This window comes from Cebus imitator, unplaced genomic scaffold (genome assembly GCF_001604975.1).
Source record: "Cebus imitator isolate Cc_AM_T3 unplaced genomic scaffold, Cebus_imitator-1.0 Scaffold257, whole genome shotgun sequence".
Classification (NCBI taxonomy): Eukaryota; Metazoa; Chordata; class Mammalia; order Primates; family Cebidae; genus Cebus; species Cebus imitator.
In genome coordinates this window covers 2591815-2613170 of record NW_016107572.1, presented here as the reverse complement: position 1 = coordinate 2613170, position 21356 = coordinate 2591815, and the positions used below count along the sequence as shown (strand labels likewise).

General features: G+C 52.4%; 2 protein-coding genes and 1 long non-coding RNA gene across 3 annotated transcripts in view; all 3 read left to right on the top strand.

The window, feature by feature from the left end:
- CSRP1 (cysteine and glycine rich protein 1) overlaps positions 1–419 on the top strand; it is a 24219-nt gene extending 23800 nt beyond the window's left edge. The window contains exon 6 of the mRNA XM_017499442.2: positions 344–419. Coding sequence (XP_017354931.2) covers positions 344–419 — 76 coding nt within the window. The remainder of the gene's footprint in view (positions 1–343) is intronic.
- Positions 420–1187: 768 nt separating this feature from the next.
- LOC119467056 lies at positions 1188–3984 on the top strand. Its single transcript, XR_005195585.1, has 2 exons — positions 1188–2660; positions 3608–3984. It is a non-coding gene; the product is annotated as an uncharacterized LOC119467056 (long non-coding RNA).
- Positions 3985–14599: 10615 nt separating this feature from the next.
- On the top strand, positions 14600–18288 carry PHLDA3 (pleckstrin homology like domain family A member 3). Its single transcript, XM_017499443.2, has 2 exons — positions 14600–15468; positions 17629–18288. Exon 1 carries the CDS (start codon positions 15023–15025, stop codon positions 15404–15406), a length of 384 nt encoding a protein of 127 aa, XP_017354932.1. The 5' UTR covers positions 14600–15022; the 3' UTR covers positions 15407–15468; positions 17629–18288.
- Positions 18289–21356: the final 3068 nt, after the last annotated feature.

The following is a 21356-nucleotide window of genomic DNA, read 5'->3' as shown; positions in this document are numbered from 1 at the left end:
AGCCTCCCACTTGGAGTGGGAGGAGAATAACCCAGGTCTAAGGACTGCTAAGTCAGGATGTCATTTAACCTTCTCAGACATGCCGTTCCCTGCTTGATGGGGGATCCTAATGAAACGCCCGAAACATATGTTGGCGTTTATCAGTGGCCCAAATCTTCAGGTAGTTACCTCTGGCCTTAATGCTGGGTCCTGAGGCTGTGGTCAGCAGAGCCCAGGTCAGGGCCCTGTTCTTGCCACACCTACTTGATCCTCAGATGTGGAGGGAGGTAGGCACAGCCTCGGTCTTCATCCAGACACCCCTTCCCTTTGCCCTGAGACCTCAGACTCTTCCCTTTAACCCAAGACCCTGCCTCTTCCACTCTGCCCTTCTCAAGGGACGCTTCGATCACATCACTCCACCGTTCCAGGCCCCAGGTTAGGAGTAGTGGTGGGAGGAAGGGGAAAGGGCTGGGCCTCACTGCTCCACGCGACTGAAAGAACAACAGTATCTGAGAGAAAGAACAACACTGAAAAGGCTGCAGGCATGGGCTGTACCCAAGCGGATTTCTCATCTGGTCAATAAAGCTGTTTAGACCAGAACCCTGGTGTCCCAATCCTGTCTATGGAGCTGGGAAGGAACTCAATGGGAGTAATCAAAATTAGCAGGGCTTTGGGAAGCCGAGGTGGGTGGATCACCTGAGATTAGGAGTTCAAGACCAGCCTGGCTAACATGGTGAGATCCTATTTCTACTAAAAATACAAAAAATTAGCCAGGCACAGTGGCTCACGCCTGTAATCCCAGCACTTTGGGAGGCCAAGACGGGCAGATCATGAGGTCAGGAGTTCAAGACCGGCCTGGCCAATATGGTGAAACCCCGTCTCTAGTAAAAGTACAAAAATTAGTTGGGCATGGTGGCACTCGCCTGTAATCCCAGCTACTAGGGAGGCTGAGGCAGAAGAATTGCCTGGGAGGCGGAGGTTGCAGTAAGCCAAGATCACACCACTGCACTCCAGCCTGGGTGACAGAGTGAGACTCTGTCTCAAAAAAAAAAAAAAATTAGCTGGGCATGGTGGCGGGTGTCTGTAATCCCAGCTACCTGGGAGACTGAGGCAAGAGAATCCCTTGAACCCAGTAAGCAGAGGTTGCAGCAAACTGAGATCACGCCATTGCACTCCAGCCTGGGCGACAAGTGCAAAAATCTGTCAAAAAAAAAAAAAAAAAATTAGCAGGGAGTCTGGTTAAAATGAATCAAAGTAGATTTGTTCCTGCTTTTTCTAAGGACCAGTTACTTATCAGCATCAATTCCAACCAAACAACACTGTCTGAAGTGACCTGACCAACCAAATACCACTGCCTTGTTCTGTCTGGTCTCCGCGCCCAAATCTGGGCCTGAGAATCGCATGGACTTTGGACTTGGAGGGGCTCAGCCAGGCCCCAACGCTGTGCTCATAACTTCTCCCAACTTGGAAAGCCCCAGCCTAAGGGGGAAATTCAGCCAGAGGAACTTTCACTTCAAATCTAGAAAGCTCACTTCCCTAGGTGGAGGGACCTGGCTCCGTGCCGTTAGGGGCCCCACAGCAAGTCCATAGAAGGCCACAGTTTTTGGAAATAGGCTCATGTGAGGGGTCGCAGCATCCTTCATCTTAGACTCACCTGTCTAATGCATCCCAGCTGCTCTGCTTGAGCCCTTCTTGAAAATGTGCCCACACTAAAAATTTAAAACAAAGGCAGATGCTTTAACAACACCTCTTGTACGTACTTCCCAAATGACCAGCTCCAACAGTGGGCTTGACAGAGCCCCCTCCTCGACTCTGAGAACGGGACCTATGCATACATAACACTCATCAATGGTGCAGAGCGATAGGAAAGTGCAAGGTGACAGGGGGAAGAGCTGTGGGAGCTCAGAGGAGAATTTCGGTCCAGGGTGGGCACTGACAGGTTCTGCAATCGGGGTCAAGGGCTCCATCTTGGCAACCCCTCTGGCTCCAGCACAGGGCGTGGCCCACAAAAGCTGCTCTGGACAGGTTTGTGCAGCCAGGAGGGTGGCTGGTTCCACGCACACAGGTGGACCCTCCTGTTCTGGGAGGGGCCTGCAGGAGTGGCCGGGATGGGACCTTTGGGGGCCGAAAGCTGGAGAGAGGCTGCCCTCTGCTGGCTGCTCCGGAGGGCCTGTCGGCCACTCCTCCTGTCCCCTGCTCCGGTAGCTGTCCTGCCCCGGGGCCCCTGTCTTCCAGTGCAGCCCCACGGTGGGGAAGGGGCCCGGGCGCACCTCCTGGGAGTAAGACCCGGGTAAAGGCAGTGGGCTGTAAGCCAGCTGCGGCCAGGTCAGGAAGCACCCACTGGACAATGAAGGGCGCGGCGAGGAAAGAGGGACACCAGGCAGGGGAGGCACGGGGCGAAGGAGGGTCGGGTGACTGGAAGGCCCAGCATCCGCAGGCGCGGCGCTTGCGCCGTCCCAGGAGACACCAGGTGGCGCTGTGGGGTCAGGGCAAAAGGCGGGCGCTGCCTTTCCGCGCACCCCACGCCCCCTTCTTCTCCCCGTGGACCCTGAGGACAGCTCCTGCGCAAGACAGCGCACGCGTCGAATCCCCGACGCTCCCTTCTTCTCTGAGTACTGGCGCGCTTCGGGGCCCTGTGGAATACCAAACCCTGTGAAATTGACCCAGAGGGTCACCAAAGGGTGAGCAAGGTCTTTATGTCCACTTAGGTATTTCTTTTCTCGTTTCTGTCATCTCCGAGCAAGGCGTCCAGGGCGACCTCGGGAGAATGCATTTGGTGGGAGCAATCCCCCCTGCAGGAGCGGCCGAGCCCTGGGCTTTTTCGGATGTGATGGGAAACAGCTCTCCTCCCGATGGGCGGCAGGCCCAGCCTCCTCGGGCTGCCCATCTCCAAGAGCCTTAGCAAATTGTCTGGGTCACCTGAGAAGCTGGGAAGGCACAGGAAGACCAGGAGGCCGACTGGAGGGGTGAGGCCAGAGATCTTAGGGAGCGGGGGTTGGGGGCGTTAGAGCCGCTATTAGGTGTGAGAGTGATCCCTGAATCAATGGCACAGAAATTATTCGAGAGGGGCACCCAGTCGCTTCTCGAACTTTTGGCTAAGATGAAATGTGGGGGGCGCCCAGCGAGGCACGATCCCCCGACCCAGGTTGGTGAGGGTGGTAGAGGAGAGTGAGGAACGCAGGGATTAGCTCCTGGACGGTCTGGCCCTCTGCCCACCTCGCCCCCGTGCCACGCCCAGCCCTGGCCCCGCCTCCAAGCGCAGACCTCATTCTGAGAATCATTGGGGAAGCCTTTTAAAATTCTGATCCGGTTGGCTTGGGCGGGGCCTGGGAATCTGTATTCAACAAGCTCCTCAGGAGATTCTGACGCTCGCCCGCGCTCTGCCCGGCTTGAGAACCCGCGGACCAGCCCAGCCTCCCAGGGGGTGCTGGGCTCCACCCTGCAGCTCACCCTCCTGATGGGGCAACCGCTTAGCTGCCACCGCACCCCGCCCCGCCCCGCCCCGCCCCGCCCCGCAGCTGGGGCTGCCTCTGAATGGTTCCAATGATTAGAGAGGATGTCCTGGAACTTCCTATTTCTGTCCCCTGGAGTCATCCAGAACAGGTCTAATCCCTCTCCTGTGTGACAGGGCTTCAGAGATTTGAAGACAGCTGTCATCTGCCTGAGTGTGCCCCTCCCCACCAGAGATCCCCTGGCCTTTCAGGGCATCCTGATGGAGGCACCAGGGAGCCCACTGAGTCCAGTGGAGGGGGAAAAACACAGCCAGGGGTTGGGGCCCCTCCAGGGGCCAGAGAAACAGACTGGAGACTTAAAATAGGTCAAAGGGACAAAACGGAGGCAGCTCCTCCTGAGAAACGCCTGTCCCCTGCCTTTCTAGGGTGCAACTACCTCCACCCTAGTCTTCATTTGGACATTTTGGAGACATTATTATTCATCCAGCTTGTGTGCCTACTATATGCTATAGACCCTTTGAAACCTTACATGTATTACCTCATTTAATTGTCACAGTGGCCCTATGAAGTAGGTGCTGTCGTTTTATCCACTTACAACTGATCAAACCGAAGCCAAGAACCAAAGAGCAATTCAGCAACTGTCTCAATGTCAAATTGAGCAGGATATAAATGCAGGCAGCTGGGTCCACGTCCTATCTCTGCAGTGCCATATCTAACGCCCTTGCTTTAAGAAGAAACTGTCATGTTCTGGGAGTATGAGGCCTGGTGCTGGAACAGTGAGTTAAGACCACAGCAATACCTAACAGTTATTGAGCACATACTATGTGCCCAGCACTGGTCTAGATGTTGTCTTATTTGATCCTAGCACTGGGAGGTAATTATTTTATCGCTTTATTATATAAAAGGAAACTGAGATTGTGAATTTTAAAGAGACTTACTCAAGTCCCTGGCAAGTGGTGGAGCCAGGATTGGAACCAGCTGTGTGACTTTGGGCTGCCTCCTCCCCTCTGGGTGTCAGCTCCCCATTTGTGGAGTGAAGATGTTGGCCTAAATTAGTTCTGGGGAAATGCTTCTCAAGCTTTAATGTGCATATGAATCTCCTGGGGATCTTGTTAAAATGCAGATTCTAGTTCAGTGGTTTTGGGTGGGGCCTGAGATTGGACATCTCTCACAAGCTCCCAGGGGAAGTGGTGCTGATGTGGCTGATCCTGAGACCACACTTGAACAGCCAGGCTTCAGGGGATCTGCCCACCTCTGATGTCCGAGTTTATGGGCCTACGAAGACTCACCCTAAAGGCCATGAAAATTTCAGGAAGCAGATTGTCATGAATAAAGCCTTAGTGGGCATTTCCCATGCCTGGACAAGCCCTTGGTGCCTTTTCAGAAGCACCTGCTCCTGAGCCTTCTACATTTCCACTCTGTTGACCCCAACCTGACTCTTCCAGAGAGTTCAAGGGCTTGGTCCCATGCCAAGGGGGATTGTTGCTCCCTACTGGAGGAGTGAAGAGGTGGCTCTGACTTCTGGGGGTACCCACCAGTCTCATGGCAACCACACTGTCTAGTCCTTTAAAGGATGTTCACAGATATTCCTGGGCACAGAGTAATATCTATGTTTACATTGAGAGGTTACATTTGGCCTCCTCCCTTGAATTTTGATATGCTAATGTGACTTGGTATGGCCTCTAATTGAGGTCAGAAGTGTCACTTCTGAGAAGACTTCTTTAAGAGACACGGTGTGATTCCCCATGTCCCTTTTCCCTGTTGCAGAGATTGTGGAAGTAGGTGTCGTGATGGAACCTCAAGCAACCTGGATATGTGTATATCACAATGAGTAGAACCTCCTCCCCTGCCAGCTCAAGTTGGGCATATGGCACGAGTGAGATGGCATTTGCTGTGTGAAGCTACTGGGTTTGGGAGGAGCTTGGTTTTTTATTCTTTTTTTTTTTCTTTTTTTTAAAGAGGGAGTTTCACCATGTTGGTCAGGTTGGTCTTGAACTCCTGACCTCAGATGATCCACCTGCCTTGGCCTCCAAAGTGCTGGGATTACAGGCGTGAGCCACCGGAGAGGAGTTTGTTAACGCAGCATAACCTACCCCATCCTGACTAGTACACATACCAATATCACCTTAGATAGGCCAAGTCCAGTGTGGAAACCATATTTCTGCAAAGTCAGGATCATGGCGGGTCAAAGATCTAATGCTTAACTCCGGGACCTTCAGTAGGAGGGAATACCTTCTTGCAAGAGTAGGCGGGGATTCCTAAGGATGTGAACTCCTCCTCCCCTTGTGTTGCCATTCCCTGTTAAGTACAGAATTCTGATTCACACATTTGCCATTGTGTCCCTAAAGTCTAGCCCAGGGCCTGGCTCACAGAATGCTTAATTCTTAATTCACAAACAATGGGATTTACTCTGAAGTTCCTTTCTGTGAATCTCCCTGTAGATCGCATCCAAGAATATGCCATGAGCCTGCTTCCCTTCCCTAAACCCCTCCACTTGAGCAATCTGTTAATTTCTCCTTGACCTAAGCCTCAGGCTGAACAACTCACAGCCTTCTTCTCTGCCTGAGCTTGACAACGGCACTGTGTAAGAGCTTCCCTGTTATCAAAGTAATACTCACAAATTATATATATATAATTTTTTTTTTTTTTTTTTGAGACAGAGTCTCACTCTGTCACCCAGGCTAGAATGCAATGGTGCAATCTCAGCTCACTGCAACATCCACCTCCTGGGTTCAAGGGATCTTCTGCTTCAGCCTCTTGAGTAGCCAGGACTACAAGAGCATGCCACCACACCTCGCTAATTTTTGTATTTTTCTTAGAGAGCGGGTTTCACTATGTCGGCTAGGCAGGTCTCAAATGACTGACCTCATGATCCTCCCGCCTCGGCCTCCCAAAGTGCTGGGATGACAGGTATGAGCCACTGCACACGGCCAAATAATAATCTTTATAACTCTCAGGATGGAACATTTGAAAATCAGAGGCAAGTGGTAAAAAACTCATCCATAATCTCCTCATCTTGAAGGAACTTCTGTTGACACTGTTCTTTCCTATTTTCCTCTATGCATTCCCCTTTCCCCCTATAATTTTAGGGAGATCCTATGAATGTCTCCTCTTTGGGAAGAGAGGGAAAAGCCACCCACAAATGCAGAAAATGGCAGAGCTGGAAGGACTTATGAATCGTTCAACAAACTCCCTTATATTACCAATGGGAGCGCTGCTTTATGCTAGTGTGAGTACAGAGGTGTGAAAAGTCAAAACAAATGTCTGTCAAGACCTAAACCAAGCTAAGGGATTGTTGTCTCTGAGATTGGGGGACTAGAGGGGTGGTGAAAAGATACTGTCATGTTTTGAATCTTTTGCAACAAAAATGTATTCAAGCATTACTTGCATTTAAAGCACACTATTATTACTAGAAGAAAAGAGAAAGCAGTTTACAGGTCAAGGGCTTCACGGCTATTACTGGCCCGTTGGTTGAGGCCACTAGTTCCCTGGGCATCTGTCAGTCTCCTCCTAGTGTCCTTGCCCCTTGGCCAAGTGTCCTCAAGGAAGAGAGTCATTCCAGGGCAGCTCATTTGTTCCTAAAACATGGGCACCCAGATGCCAAGATGGCATGGGAACAGGGAAAATTCTACAGGCCCCAACCTGAGCCATAAGCCCACAAGTCCAATCTCTGTAAGACCCATGCTGGGATCAAATGCCTTCAAGTCCAGACTCAGCCCCATCAGAGAGGGGCAGTAGGTGCTCTCAAGACGAAAGGGATTCCTGGTGAATCAGGGAAGTTATTGGGCTGGAAAGTGATTAAAGGGCTGAGCGTGGGAGGGGATTTCCACTGAGAGAGCCAGGCCCAGGAGCAAGCCTGGGCGGGTAGGCTACAGGGTTGCTGCTCACTTGAAGTCTGTCGCAATGGTGCCCATAAAACCCAAGTCATCAGAGACTTGAAACCTCTGTCGATTTTTCCTTCTGTTTCCCTTTAGGAAAACAGAGATCCGAGGAGACCCCAAAGCCCTGGAACAAAGGGCTGTACATCAAAGGGGCGCGAGCAGGCCAGAAGTCTAATAGAGCAGTCAGCTGGGGAGTGGGTCTCCCTGCCCCCAGCTCCCAGGGAGAGGAGAGCAGCGAGGGCCCTGTGGATTGGAGGGTGGGTGCAGAAACCTGAAGGGAGAAGCAGGGTGGTAAGGAATAGGGCTGGGGACCAACGCATTTTCATGCCCTATCTAGGTGAGGAGGAGCTACCTGGCTTGAGAAATCCAGGAATGTAGAACAGATTGAGGAGTAACGATGTTTTCTTTTCTTGCCTATACAGGGGTTCCATAGCTCCCATAAAGTAGCCAGGTTTTTTTTTTTTTTTTTTTTTTTCAAATATGCACTAAATCTGCAAGACAGAACTCAACAGTCCCCATTTTACGGATGAGGAAACTGAGATCAGAGAGGGGAAACAATTGTGTAAGGTGTCACCAAGCTTGGGCTATGACGTGGGTTCCCTGTCTCCTAGGTGAGTGCTCCTTCCTCCACACCAGTGGTTCTCACACGTGTGCATTAGAATCACCTGGAGGGCTTGTTAAAACACGGATTGCTGGGCTCCAAACCCAGGTCTTGGGTGGAGCCTAGAATTTGCCTTTCTAACAAGTTCCCAGGAGATGCTGACGCCGCTGGTCTGAGGCTGCATTTTGAGAATCATTGATCTTGACCCTTGCTATCTAAAGTATATTCTGTTGACTAGCAGCATTGGTGTAACTTGGAAGCTTCTAGAAGTGCAGAATCTCTGGTCCTACCCTAGACCTATTCAATCAGAAGCTGCATTTGCAAGATCCCCAGGTGATCTGTTTTCACATTAGAGTCTGAGAAGCACTGGTCTATACCACACACCTCTTTCTGGACTGGGAGTCAAATTGAGGTATCCTAGATAAGCCTTCCAACTCCAGTTGCCAGGGGATAATGGGATAGGTGCCCAGGGTCCTGTAAGGGAAACAGCCCTTTTTTATGTTCCCCAAGGTTGGAGGGCAGAACTGCAGAGACAGAAGGGGCTGCATGCTCAGCTCTGGGTTTGCTCAGCTCTGGTATACACACCCCACCCCAGGAGGGTCTGTGTGCCCACCTTGGGGAATCCCGGGGATGCCTGGAGGCCAGCAACTGCCATTCAAGCCTCTAAATCAACCCCTGCTCTGAAGCCAGCCCCTGTGTTTGAAATTCTATTTAAAGAACATATGTAACACCTATGTGATTATTTTTAAAATACACCTGATACATAAGTATGATATCCAAACTATATGAAGCATGCTCATAAAATGACAGGTATTCTCACACTGCCCATCCCCAGCCTGGACATTCCACAGGTAACATATTGCTGTGAATCCTTCCAGGTATAACCTGTACAACAGAGAGGAACTTTTGTTCATGTGTGGTCATGCTATATGCCTTATTACATTTACTCTACCGTAATGTTTCCCCATGAAACAGCATATTTCAGGCATCTCAACCTACTAAGACCTGTGATCTGTTTGTTTTTAACTGCTGCACCGCATGAACATTTATGGACTGTGCAGTTGACTAGGTTTTTTTTTTTTTGACACTGAGTCTCACTCCCTTGCCCAGGCTGGAGTGCAGTGGAGCGATCTGGTCTCACCGCAACCTCTATCTCCCAGATTCAAGCAATTCTCCTGCCTCAGCCTCCTGGGTAGCTGGGATTACAGGTGTGCTCCACCACGCCCGGCTAATTTTTGTATTTTTAGTAGAGACGGGGTTTCACTATGTTGGTCAGGCTGTATTTACCAAAAATACAAAAATTAGATGGGCATAGTGGCACATGCCTGTAATCCCAGCTACTCGGGAGGTTGAGGCAGGAGAATCACTTGAACCTGGGAGGCGGAGGTTGCAGTGAGCCGAGGTTGCACCACTGTACTCCAGCCTGGTGACAGAGTGAGACTCCTTCTCAAAAAAAAAATTTTTTTTGTTTTGGAGACACAAGATCTTACCATGTTGCCCAGGTTGGTGTCTGACTCCTGGGCTCAAGCTATCCTTGTGCCGTAGCCTCGTAAAATGCTGAGATTACAGGCAAACTATTAATGTTTAGTATTTAATTAAAATACTTATTTTTTATAACATTTTTGGACGTATAGTAAAATTGAGCAGATAGAACAGAGCTCCTGTATACCTGCCTTCCCCCATAGTTTTTCCTATTATTCACATCTTGCATTAGTGTCCTGCATTTGTTACAATGAATGAGCCAATATTGATACATTTACTATTAACTGAAGTTCATAGTTTACATTAAGCTCACTCTTGTCGTATGGTTCTGTAGGCTTTGACAGATGCATAATGTCACGTATCCACCATTATAGTATCAAACAAAATAGTTTTGCTGCCCTAAAAATCTCACTTAACCATCTAGTGGTTTCCATTATTGTTTTAAATAATACGGTTACATTCTCTTTATTAGTTCATTAACTCTAGATTACATTTATTGATTCCCCATAATGAGAGAAGGGGAAACTATTGCATTATCCTTTCCACCTCCCAGTTTTTGTAAGGTACATTGCCACTTCATTTTCTCATTGTTATTATTTGTTGAGGTCCTACAGTGTATTAGGTAACGTTCCAGGGGCTAGAGCCACAGGGGTAAAAATGAAATAGATAAAACTCCCTGCTAGCATAGAGCCTGCGTGTAGAAGAAATAGACAATTAAAAAAATAGAGAGAGTTGTGGATGCTAATATGTGCCATAGAGAAAAACGGAGCAGGGAGGGGATATAATATGTGTATCTATGTCTGTGGGAGGGGGTGGTGGCTTTAAACAGGGTGTTGGGGGAAGACCCCACTGAGACGGTAATATCTGATCAGAGCTGAGTGAGTTGAAGAAATGAACCATGTGGTGATCTGAGGAAGAGGATTCCAGGCAGTCAGGACAGCAGGTGCAAAGGCCCTGAGGAGGGAGAGTTGCCAAGTTCAAGGGATGATGAGGACTGTGGCTGGAGCCAGGGAGAGAGGAAAGTGTAGGAGGTCAGGTCAGAGAGAGAAGGCCAGGTCTCAGAGGGCCTGCAGGCAGCATCAGTGACTTTGGCTTTACTCAGAATGAGATGAGAAGGTTCTGGTGGCTTTTGAGCAAAGGAGTGATATCATCCTTAGTTTTAAAGTTTTTGTGGTGTTAACGTACATTTTGTTTTGTTAATAAATTGCCTTCGATGCTTTTCTTTAGATTAAGTCTAACAATTTATGATCACCAAACAGAATTTATATAAGATTAATAGCCAGGTGCGATGTCTCACACCTGTAATCCCAGCACTTTGGGATTACAAAGTAATTCCCCATAATGAGAGAAGGGGAAACTATTGCATTATCCTTTCCACCTCCCAGTTTTTGTCAGGTGCATTGCTGAGCCTGGTGGATTGCCTGAGGTCAGGAGTTCGAGACTAGCCTGGCCAACATAGTGAAACCGTGTCTCTACTAAAAATACAAAAAATTAGCCGAGCATGGTGACGGGCACCTGTAGTCCCAGCTACTAGGGAGGCTGAAGCAGGAGAATCGCCTGAACCCAGGAGGTGGAAGTTGCAGTGAACCGAGATTGCGCATTGCACTCTAGCCTAGGCAACAAAAGCGAAATTCCATCTCAAAGAAAAAAAAAAAAGATTAAGTAAATATAGAAAACAAAACAAAAGCGAGGTTACTTTTTGCATCTCTCTGGGTCTCCTTCTTCCCTCTGTCCTACCTTATTCTCATCTTTCTTTTCACCTTGTTCTGGGTAGCCACCCAGAGGGAGCCGTTCTCTACTTGGACTTCCTCCTTCTCACACAGGTGTGGAGGTGGGGTGGCTCAGCCCGAGCTAGAACCATTTCCAGCATATTCTTCCCTGGGGCCATTTTGCAGTCTAGCCTGTTCCATCTGGACTTAGATTTATTGACAGTGCAGATCAGCTTTCCCTTTGGGGTGAGTAGAGGGAGGAGCCAGCTCTGGGCTGCTATCAGGGGACATTCTGTCCATCAGCCCCATGTGGAGTTAACAAGTCAGTAAGAATTGAGTAAGTGTCTCTAGGGCCCAGCACTGCTCCAGCCCAGTGCCCCATGAAGGTTAAGTTAGAGCTCCTGTTCCGTGGGAAGGGTAGGGTTACCCTAGCAGGGAGGGAGCAGCAGCACCAGCCCTCTCTGCTCTCTGCTCCCCTGGCTTTTGAGTGCTTCTTGATCCTTCTGATGGCCCAAATAATCCAGCCTGGGCCTGAGCCTCTCCGAGATGTGGCTACCAGGCAAGATGCCAGCTCTGGGGAAAGAGTCAGAATGAGTCATTTCCCCTAGTCCCAGAGGTTATGAGGCTGGAAGACAGGACTCCAGGTTCCAAGGACCGATTCAGGCCTCCAGGAAGACATGGTGCTGTTGGGAACCAGATGTTTAGTTGATGAAGACCTTTCCAGCAGTAGAGTATGTCTTGCTAACTTTCTTCCAATGGCCCCTCTTTATCTGCTCACTCTTGCTATCCAATATTCCTTCTCCTATGTCCAAAAGCCTGGCCCCTCTCCACTCAGTAAGCTCAAGAGAAAAGTATGGGTGTCTGGGTCATTTCTAAAGGAACTGTGTGGACTCAGATGTTCATGTATAGGCAGTGTGGGTATGTATCATCAAACGATCCTGGGCCCTGTTAGCCAGTATGCATTCTCATCCAGGTTTTGCCATTTACAAAGCCATGTGACCCCGTTTACATTACCTGACCTCTCTGGGTCCCATTTTTCTCATCAGTAAAATACACACAATGACAATAACACCTGTCTATCATGAGCATCTAAAACACGTGAGAGGGCTCTGTAAACTTTCAAAGCCTATACAGCAGTGAATTGACCTGGAGCTGGAAAGAGCATGAATGAGTCTCAGGGCCAGTTCGGGGAGAAGAGGAACTGGTAGAGAGAAAACAGAATTAGGGGCCAGGCGCAGTGGCTTTCGCCTGTAATCCCAGCACTTTGGGAGGCTGAGGCGGGCAGATCACCTGAGGTCAGTTCAAGACCAGCCTGGCCAACAGGGTGAAACCCCATCACTAAAAACAAAACAAAACAAAAAAATTCACAGGGACAGAGCCTGGTCTACGGCCCTGTTTCCTCAGGGAGAGAACTTTGGATCATGGCAGCACTGTGCCAGGTTGTGCACCCAGGAGACCCCTGTGGGTGGCAGGGAGGAGCCATAGGAGTGCAGGGCTGGCAGGCAGGCTGAGACCCTGGGGGAGGTGCTCACTCCCTGTTCCAGGGGACAGGTAGAGATAGGTCCGGCTATCCCTGCCCAGGCTGGAGTGCAATGGCACGCCCAGGCAGGGCCATGGCCACCTTAAGCTCCCTCCCCTGCTGCCCTCTGGGCCTCAGGAGACATCTATCTTTGTCTCTTCTTTTATGCCACTATCTACTCCCGCTCCTGGAGGGGCATTCTGGGAGTTAGGAGTTAATTTTCACACGTGAGTGTGTGTGTATATAAAGAGCTGTGGATGAGACACTGACAGGTCCCTTCTCTCATCCCCTAACTTTGGGGCTGCAGAGGAGGGCACTCCTACCCCCACAACAGGACCCTCCCTGCGTCCGTTAGGCTCTGCTCTTCGGGTAGGAGGATGGCAACACCGGGTGTAAGTACAAAGAGGTCTTATTCCTGTCATTATTACATATCATTAGCCCCTAAGAATCTATCATTAACATGTTGGTGAAGAGGCCCTTAAGAAACTGTGGGCCTGGAGGAACTGACCAAGAGGGGACAGAATAAGGACCTAGGAGAGCCCTCTTCCCCGTGCCTGGCATCTCAGGGTCCCCTCATTCTCGAAAGGGAAGAAAAGTAGGGAGAGGGAAGGAAGAATATTTATTGAGACTCAGAGTTGCCAGGCCCTGTCTTTGGTCTTTCACAAATGTTATCTAACTTATTCATTAGGAAAACCCCATGAGATGAGAATAATTAATAATTCGATGGATGAGGAAATTGAGGAAGGTCAGTAAAGTTGCCCCAGGTGGGTAGGACACATTAATCAAGAGAGAAGAGGTTTGAACTTAACTCTGCAAAGCTCTGTATTTACACAATATTCTAGACAGAACCGAAAGAGACCTCTCCTTCCAGGTTCCCCTCCAGCTCTGCATCCGGTAGAAGTCCATTCTAGGAGGAGGCCAAGGGAGGACAGAGTCTTCGGAGCAGGGCCAGGTGCGGTGGGTCACGCCCTTAGACCCAGCACTTTGTGAGGCCGAGGTGGGCAGATCATGATGTCAAGAGATCGAGACCATCCTGGCCAATATGATGAAACCCTGTTGCTACTAAAAACACAAAAATTAGCTGGGCGTGGTGGCACACGCCTGTAGTCCCAGCTCCTGGGGAGGCTGAGGCAGGAGAATCGCTTGAACCCGGGAGGCGGAGGTTGCAGTGAGCCGAGATCGCTCCACTGCACCCCAGCCTGGAGACAGAGGGAGACTCCATCCCTGCCAAAAAAAAAAAAAAAAAATCTGCGGAGCAGAAGCAAGGTTGGAGCTTTGCTCACACCTGGGACTGCTGTGCCATGGGTCCAGCGTCGGCCTCTGCAAGTATGTGCGGTGGAGAGGACCGCAGACAGTGGCACCCCCAGGTCACGGAGGGGTTCCCTCCTCCCCCACTTCGAGGAGGCCATGAATGACCTCAAGGCTCAGCTCTCCTTTGTTGGCACTAGCTACTCTCTACAGGCCTGTCCCCGCAGCGCATGAAGGTAGGAATACGAGCAGGTGAATCGTGTGGACAGCCTCTCTTGGGTCCTGAACAGAGAAATCGGCCGATGGAGGAGGAACCCAACATAGGCTAGATGCAGAGGCTGGAGGCCCCTGCAAAGTAGCCAGCAGCTGTCTGACGCCTAACGTGCAACTGGTGCCATAGCGCGATCGCCAAGCCAGCCACCCACTGCCTGGCAGTACCCTCTCCAATCTAGGAGACGCGCCTTCCCCCTCCCTTCCCCGCCATCCCCCGCTTCATTCAGGGCTTGGGGGAGCCGCGGTTCCGAGAAGTGGCAGACCGGCAGCCAGAAGCCTTGGGCTGTTGAGTAAGAAGCCCCCTCTTGGTCCCAGCCTTCCCAGCCCGGCGCTCTGCGCCTCCAGTGAGTGACAGAGCCTCCGCTGCGGCCCCGCCCCCGGGGCCCGGCCCGAGCTGTGCGCGGAGCGGAGGGGAGGGCCGGCCGGGGCGGGGAGGGCCGGCCGGGGCGGGGAGGGCCGGCCGGGGCAGGAATGCGCGGAGGGCGGGCGGCGCAGAAGGCGAGCGGCGGAACATGTAAGGGCACATCCCGCGAGCTGCCGCTCTGCGCTCAGACAGAGCCCACGGGAGCTACAGAACAGGCGCGCTGCGGGCCTCAGGGGCTAGGGAGAGGCGGAGGCTCCCGGCAGAGGCGGGTCGGGCGGAGGAGCCAGTGCCAGCTGAAGCGGGGCTGTGGGCGCGGCGTGCGCGGGGGACGCCGACATCACCTCCCCGGCAGCGGGGTGCTGAGGGCCGCGGTGCGGGCGCGCGGGGCAGTCAGGGGGCAGGTGAGCACCGCGCACGGCCAGCCAGCCCCAGGCGCCAGAATCCGACGCTGCGGGGCCGAGAAGGGCCCCGCGACCGCCGCAGCCTGCAGCTGTCCGTGAACCTCGGGGCGCCCATGACGGCGGCGGCGACGGCCACGGTGCTCAAGGAGGGCGTGTTGGAGAAGCGCAGCGGCGGGCTGCTGCAGCTGTGGAAGCGGAAGCGCTGCGTGCTCACCGAGCGTGGGCTGCAGCTCTTCGAGGCCAAGGGCACGGGCGGCCGGCCCAAGGAGCTCAGCTTCGCCCGCATCAAGGCCGTGGAGTGCGTGGAGAGCACCGGGCGCCACATCTACTTCACGCTGGTGACGGAAGGCGGCGGCGAGATCGACTTCCGCTGCCCCCTGGAAGACCCCGGCTGGAACGCCCAGATCACCCTAGGCCTGGTCAAGTTCAAGAACCAGCAGGCCATCCAGACAGTGCGGGCCCGGCAGAGCCTCGGGACTGGGACCCTTGTGTCCTAAACCACCGGACGCACCATCTTACCTTCATGCTACTCACCACCTCGGTGCTGAGGTCATGGCAGGTAAGCCCCCGGGAGACTGGGCCCTCTCATCTCCTTCTCTCGGTTCTCTTCTTTCCCCTACAGAGAGAATGAGAACCAGCATTCTACTTCACAGTCGGACGGTCTTAGGGGAGGTTACTGGGGCCAGCAGAGGGCATGGGATACCTGGGCCAGCGGCCAACCCAGCAGATCCGGACTTTCCCCCGGGGCGCCAGGCCGGCGGGTCCTGAATGTGACCCAGGTGCCTCAGATGAAGATGGAAGCCCTGGGAGGGGGACTCCTGGGTGAGGTGAGCCTTCCCACAGGTTGGTTCAGCCCTGACTCAGGTGGAAGGAAGTAGAGGGAGTCTGGCCTGCAGGTTACCCCAGGCTGTGGGCCTCTGCATTCCATGAAGAGCAGGGCTTCTGGGCTTCAGCTTTCTGGCAGCTGGGGACAACCGAGGTTGGGAACGTGGAAGTAGAGACAGACCCTCTTTCCTCTAGGTTAAATGCTTTAATGCTTGTTATAAAGTTTGAACACTGAATTGATGCAGAAAGACTGTATCCCCCAGTTAGTGAAGGCACCATCAAGGGTTTCGAATAGAGCCAAGGGGTCCAGCTCCCAAGGTGGGGCCTCAGTGGGCTGGCTTGGCTGGACTGGGCCTGAGGGATCCAGCTCCTCCTACACACACACATATATGTGTATGTGTGTGTGTGTGTTGTTTGTTTTGTTTGGTTGGGTTTTTTTGGTTCCGAGACAGAGTCTCGCTCTGTCACCCAGGCTGGAGTGCAGTGGCACAATCTTGCCTCACTGCAGCCTCCACCTTTTGGGCTCAAGCGAATCTCCTGCTTCAGCCTCCCCAGTAGCTGGGATTACAGGTGCCCACCACCACGACCTGCTAATTTTTGTATTTTTAGTAGAGACGGAGTTTTGCCACGTTGGCCAGGCTGGTCTTGAACTCCCGACCTCAGGTGATCTGGCTGCCTTAGCCTCCCAAAGTGCTGGGATTACAGGCATGAGCCACTGTGCCTGGCGTGTGTGTGTGTGTGTGTGTGTGTGTGTGTGTGTGTGTGTGTGAGTATTCTCTACCTGTTGCCCAGGCTGGTTTAGTGGCACAGTCATGGCTCACTGCAGCCTCAAAAGCTTCAACCTCATGGGCTCAAGCAATCCTTCCACCTCAGCCTCCAGGTAGCTGGGACTACAGGCACACGCCACCAAGCCCGGCTCATTTTTTTTTTTTTGTAGAGTTGGGGTTTCCCCATGTTGCCCAGGCTGGTTTCGAACTCCTGAGCTCAAGCAATCTGCCCTTGGCTTCCCAAAGTGCTAGGATTACAGGCGTGAGCCACTGCACCTGGTCCCCATTCTTGTCAGTGGGTTTTGGGCCCTAGGGCTCACTGTTGGGAGAGCAAGGGAGCTGGAGGAAGGGCAACTGCACCAGAGGCTAGGCCACTGATGCCAAGGGCCGGGGGTGGTGGGGTGGCATGGGCCTGTCTACCTCCCTGAGTGCCAGTCAGGCGTGGCTGGGCCAGAGGAGGAGAAGCTGGAGGAGGGCATGGGACACCGGGGCAGGGTGGGCGGGTACAGGATGGGGTCATGAGTTGTTATTTGTGCTGTGTTAATCCTCCATGAGCAGTAGGGCAGGGAGTGGGGGGCAGTTTTGTGGTCAGGAAGGCCCGGGGAGGGGCCAGTAATAGAACCTAGAAGCCCTGGCTCTCAGCCCTGTGCCCTCTTCCCCGGATGCCACTCCCTTCTTGTGAGAACTAGGAGCAGGGTAAGGAAGGATTTAGCCTGCCTTCTAGCCTTAATTTTTCCAGTGGAAACCTAGATCCCCTCTCCCCACTATCACCTTCCAGGTGACGTCACCCGCCTGCAGGCATCTTTAGAGTCCTAGTGAGCCTGGGACCACCTCTAGTGCCATAACCCACTTAGATGGTCCTGTTACTGCCCTCCCACATTGTAGTGAGTGTTAGCTGAGAAGTGGGGTATAAGGCAGACACCCTGTGCTGAGGATTGATCCACACTGATCCCTCAGGCTTTGGGGGCCTGGGAGGAAGCAGATTCCCCTGGCCACAGTACATGTGCAAAAAATGTTTCCCACGTTTATGGAAAAGGCTGGGAAGCGCTGGTGTAAAATGCCCAGCTCATAACAGATACTCCTTTCTCCAGTGTTGCCCTGCTCTGACTGCTGTTCTTTCTTGCCAGCTTCGTTGTTTCCTCTGCTTGTGGGGGCACGACTCTGCTCCATGCGGCGAGGTGGAAGGCATGGACGTGTGGAGGAGGCACTGGAGCTGAAGGAATGGACAGGCCCTGGGAGGAGGGCAGAAGCCTATGCAGGGCTGAGGATGAAGAGTCAGCCCCTGGATGCTCCCAGCCTCTCAGGACATGCCTAGCTCAGGGGCTTTGAGCCACAGGCCTGGCCTCATATGGCATGAGGGGGAGCTGGCATCGGACCCCCTCCCTGCTGTGGTCCTGCCCTCTGTCCTGCAGACTGCTCTTAGCCCCCTGCCTCTGTGCCAGGCCTGGAGGAGGGCAGTCCCCCATGGGGTGCTGAGCCAATGCCTCAGGAATCAGGAGGACAGGCTGGTACCCACGCTCACTTTAGAATGGCCTCTGGACTCACCTTGAGAAGGGGGAGCTGCTGGGCCTAAAGCCCACTCCTGGGGGTCTCCTGCTGCTTAGGTCCTTTTGGGACCCCCACCCATCCAGGCCCTCTCTTTGCACACTTCTTCCTGCACCTCTACCCATCTTCCCCCCACTGCGGTGTTAGGCCTGGAGGTGGTGGGGGTGAGGTGGGGGTTTGGCCACTACCATTTCATGCCTTTCCCTAAATGAAGATGCCCTGCAAAGGGCAGTAACCCCAAAGTTTGCTGAGTGAAATTATTTGCCCACAAAGCCCCAGGGCTTGGAGCATCTCTCTCTTCAACCCTGTTCTCCCAGTTCACAACCCATTCTGAAATCTCTAGCCTGGATAGGCAGAGACGCTACAACCCCAGTAGACAGGGCCTCAGTGGTCTTAGGAAGGAGTGCACATGGATTCTGGACCAAGGAATGTCAAGCTGGTTGGTTCAGTCCCTATAGGTGTCTCTTCTACAGGAGGCTACCCTTCCCTGGCTACCCTGGGAGAAGCCTCAGCTGCCTGGGCAAAGCTTGCCTCCCTGTCATTTATACTCTCAGGCTTTATACATTTACATGGTAAGTTTTCTCTCCTGGAAGGTTAAAAGGAGTAATTTAAACAGGGTGAAGGTCTGGGGCAGTGGCTCATGCCTGTAATCCCAGCACTTTAGGAGGCCAAGGTGGGCAGACCAACTGAGGTCAGGAATTTGAGACCAGCCTGGCCAACTTGATAAAACCCCGTCTCTACTGAAGACGCAAAAATTAGCTGGGCGTGGTGGCGCATGCACACCTGTAGTTCCAGCCACTAGTGAGGCTGTGGCGGGAGAATCGCTTGAACCTGGGAGGCAGAGGTAGCAGTAAGCCGAAGCTGCATCACTGCACTCCAGCCTAGGTGACAAAGCATGGAGATTCAGTCTCAAAATAAAACAAAAAAACTGGGGAAAACAGGAACAGACAATAGCTGCCCAGGGTCGTATGGAAACTACTGATTGGGTGACCCTGGGCCTCTCCAGGCTGTGGCCAGCGGGTGACTCTGCCTGCCTTTCCTCCATTACTCCCACATCTGACCTTCCCTGTTGCAAAGCAGTGGCCTACTTCAGAGTCTTTGCAGGGAGCAAGGAGGCTGCGTGGCCCCCTTCAGCAATCAAAGTCTCTTTAATTGTTTTGTGCTCCAGCCTGTTTTGTTCCCCTTCGGATTCCTCCTGCCTTCCAATCAAAACTTCCCTGTCCTGTGTCCCAGTCAGTCCCTCAGAGTCCACAAGATAGGCATCTTGCTCATCTAATGTGTCATCTGCATTGCACAGTTGAATAAGAATTTGTAAATTACAACAGAACTTTTATAAATATTTCACTTCTTATTGTATCCAATGGTACAATTGTCCATGAGTGGCTTAATCGCACCATGGCAAATAAGCATCTTTTCATGCAACCCAGATCAAGACTCAATTAGAATGCTGTAATCAATTGGTGGTGCCTGCCATGGGCTTGGGGAGAAAGATGGGGAGAACGGCGGCATTATCGGGGAGGTGGGCCTGGTTGGAAAGAATAGGGCTGCCACTCCTCCCTTGATTGAGCTTTATTAATGGAAGAGATTCGTTTCTTCATTCTATAAAACAGCAGCTTCTAAAATAGAATCTTTGCTTTTCAGTCAAACCCAAGGGTAACTGATGGTGGAGGGTTCAGGTACTCAGAAATAGGGGAGTGGGCTGGGTGTGGTGGTTGATGCCTGTATTGTAATCCTAGCACTTTGGGAGGCTGAGGTGGGTGGATCACCTGAGATCAGGAGTTCGAGACCAGCCTGGCCAATATGGTGAGACCCTGTCTCTACTAAAAATACAAAAATTAGTGGGTTGTGGTGGTACACTCCTGTAATCCCAGCTACTTGGGAGGCTGAGGAAGGAGAATCACTTGAGTCCGGGAGGCAGAGGTTGCAGTGAGCTGAGATCACGCCACTGCACTCCAGCAATGGGAGCAAGACTCCATGTCAAAAAATAAATAAATAAATAAATAAATAGGGGAATGTTAGTGAGCAGACGGGGTTGAGAGGCAAGGCATCTGGCAAACTAAATGCCTTTGCACGCTAGGCACTGTGCTCGTCTCTGGGGTTGCAGGGGAGAAAGATGATCCAGTCCTTGCCTCAAGGAGCCCAGGTTCTGGTGAGGAGATCAGTCAATGCTAACTGGTGCCAATAGAACTGGCCACAGAGTCCAGGGGAGCACCGGGCAATACTTCCTCTGTCCAGCACTAGGGGTCGTTCTGGGAGCTTGGCTGCAAAGGGCAGTGGAGTGCATAGCTAGTAAGGGACATCAAGGGCAGAGGGCAGGTAGAGGGTGGAGGGGAAAGCAGGCTCTAGTTTCTGGCACCCTGCTTTTTTGGAACACCCAGCCCTGTCGGTTTAAAGTATGCTTTGGTTCTTGACCAAACCCAGCTTCAGTTTCTCTTCCTAGGAGAGTCCTTGGAGCGTGCTGCTGTTTAGAGCCCGTGACACAGACACTAGAACGCAGTAGGCTCTTAGTTGGCAGCAGGGTGGGTGCTGGTGCTTGCAATGGGATGATCATTTACTATCATTTGTAAGAGCCTGGAGCTCCTAGAACTGAGGATTCTAAGAGCCCTCACAGCACAGTGGTCTGGGGTTCAAGCCCAGGTTTTTAAGAAAGATCCATGACCTCTCTGGGGAGTCTTTGCCCCTCTGATGGAGGAGGGACCACCCTGCTTCTGGGGTTCATGGGTGTTCTCACTGTTCTGGTTTTCATGACTTTGAATTTCCAAGAAGGAGCAAAGGCCTCACCCTGGGAAGGCTTGGCTAGACCTCAGCGTACGGTCAGGACCTCTTTGGGGGCAAAAACAGGCTCTGACAGTGCCAGCAGACATGCATGAGATGGAAAACCTTTGCTCAATTGGGCCTGTGAGGCCAGGGAAGGACTGTTGCCACCAACTCTCCCCCTGCTTCAGCAGCCCCAGCCTGGCCTCACCCCCGCCCGATACATGAGTCATCCATGGGAACATGAGACAGGGCAAGTCTCAGCCAGGCAGCTGGGAGTCTGATGAGGTGGGGTGGGGAAGCCGAGGGAGAAGGGATGGGCTTGCTCTGGCTAGGGTAAGCTGGGGTTGGGAGCTAAGGCTTTAACAAGGGTGAGAATGGAGACCAGTGGGAAGAGCCAGAATGAGAGTCTGTGAGCTGGAATTGCCGCAGGAAGGAGTGGGGGCAGATGGACAGGGTGCTTTGGTGTGTAATCTTGAAGTCTGTTGGGGATGTATAGGCACCGTCAGCAGCTGTCCCACCAGAGCCAGGACCCGAGGACCTTGGCAAGACTGGC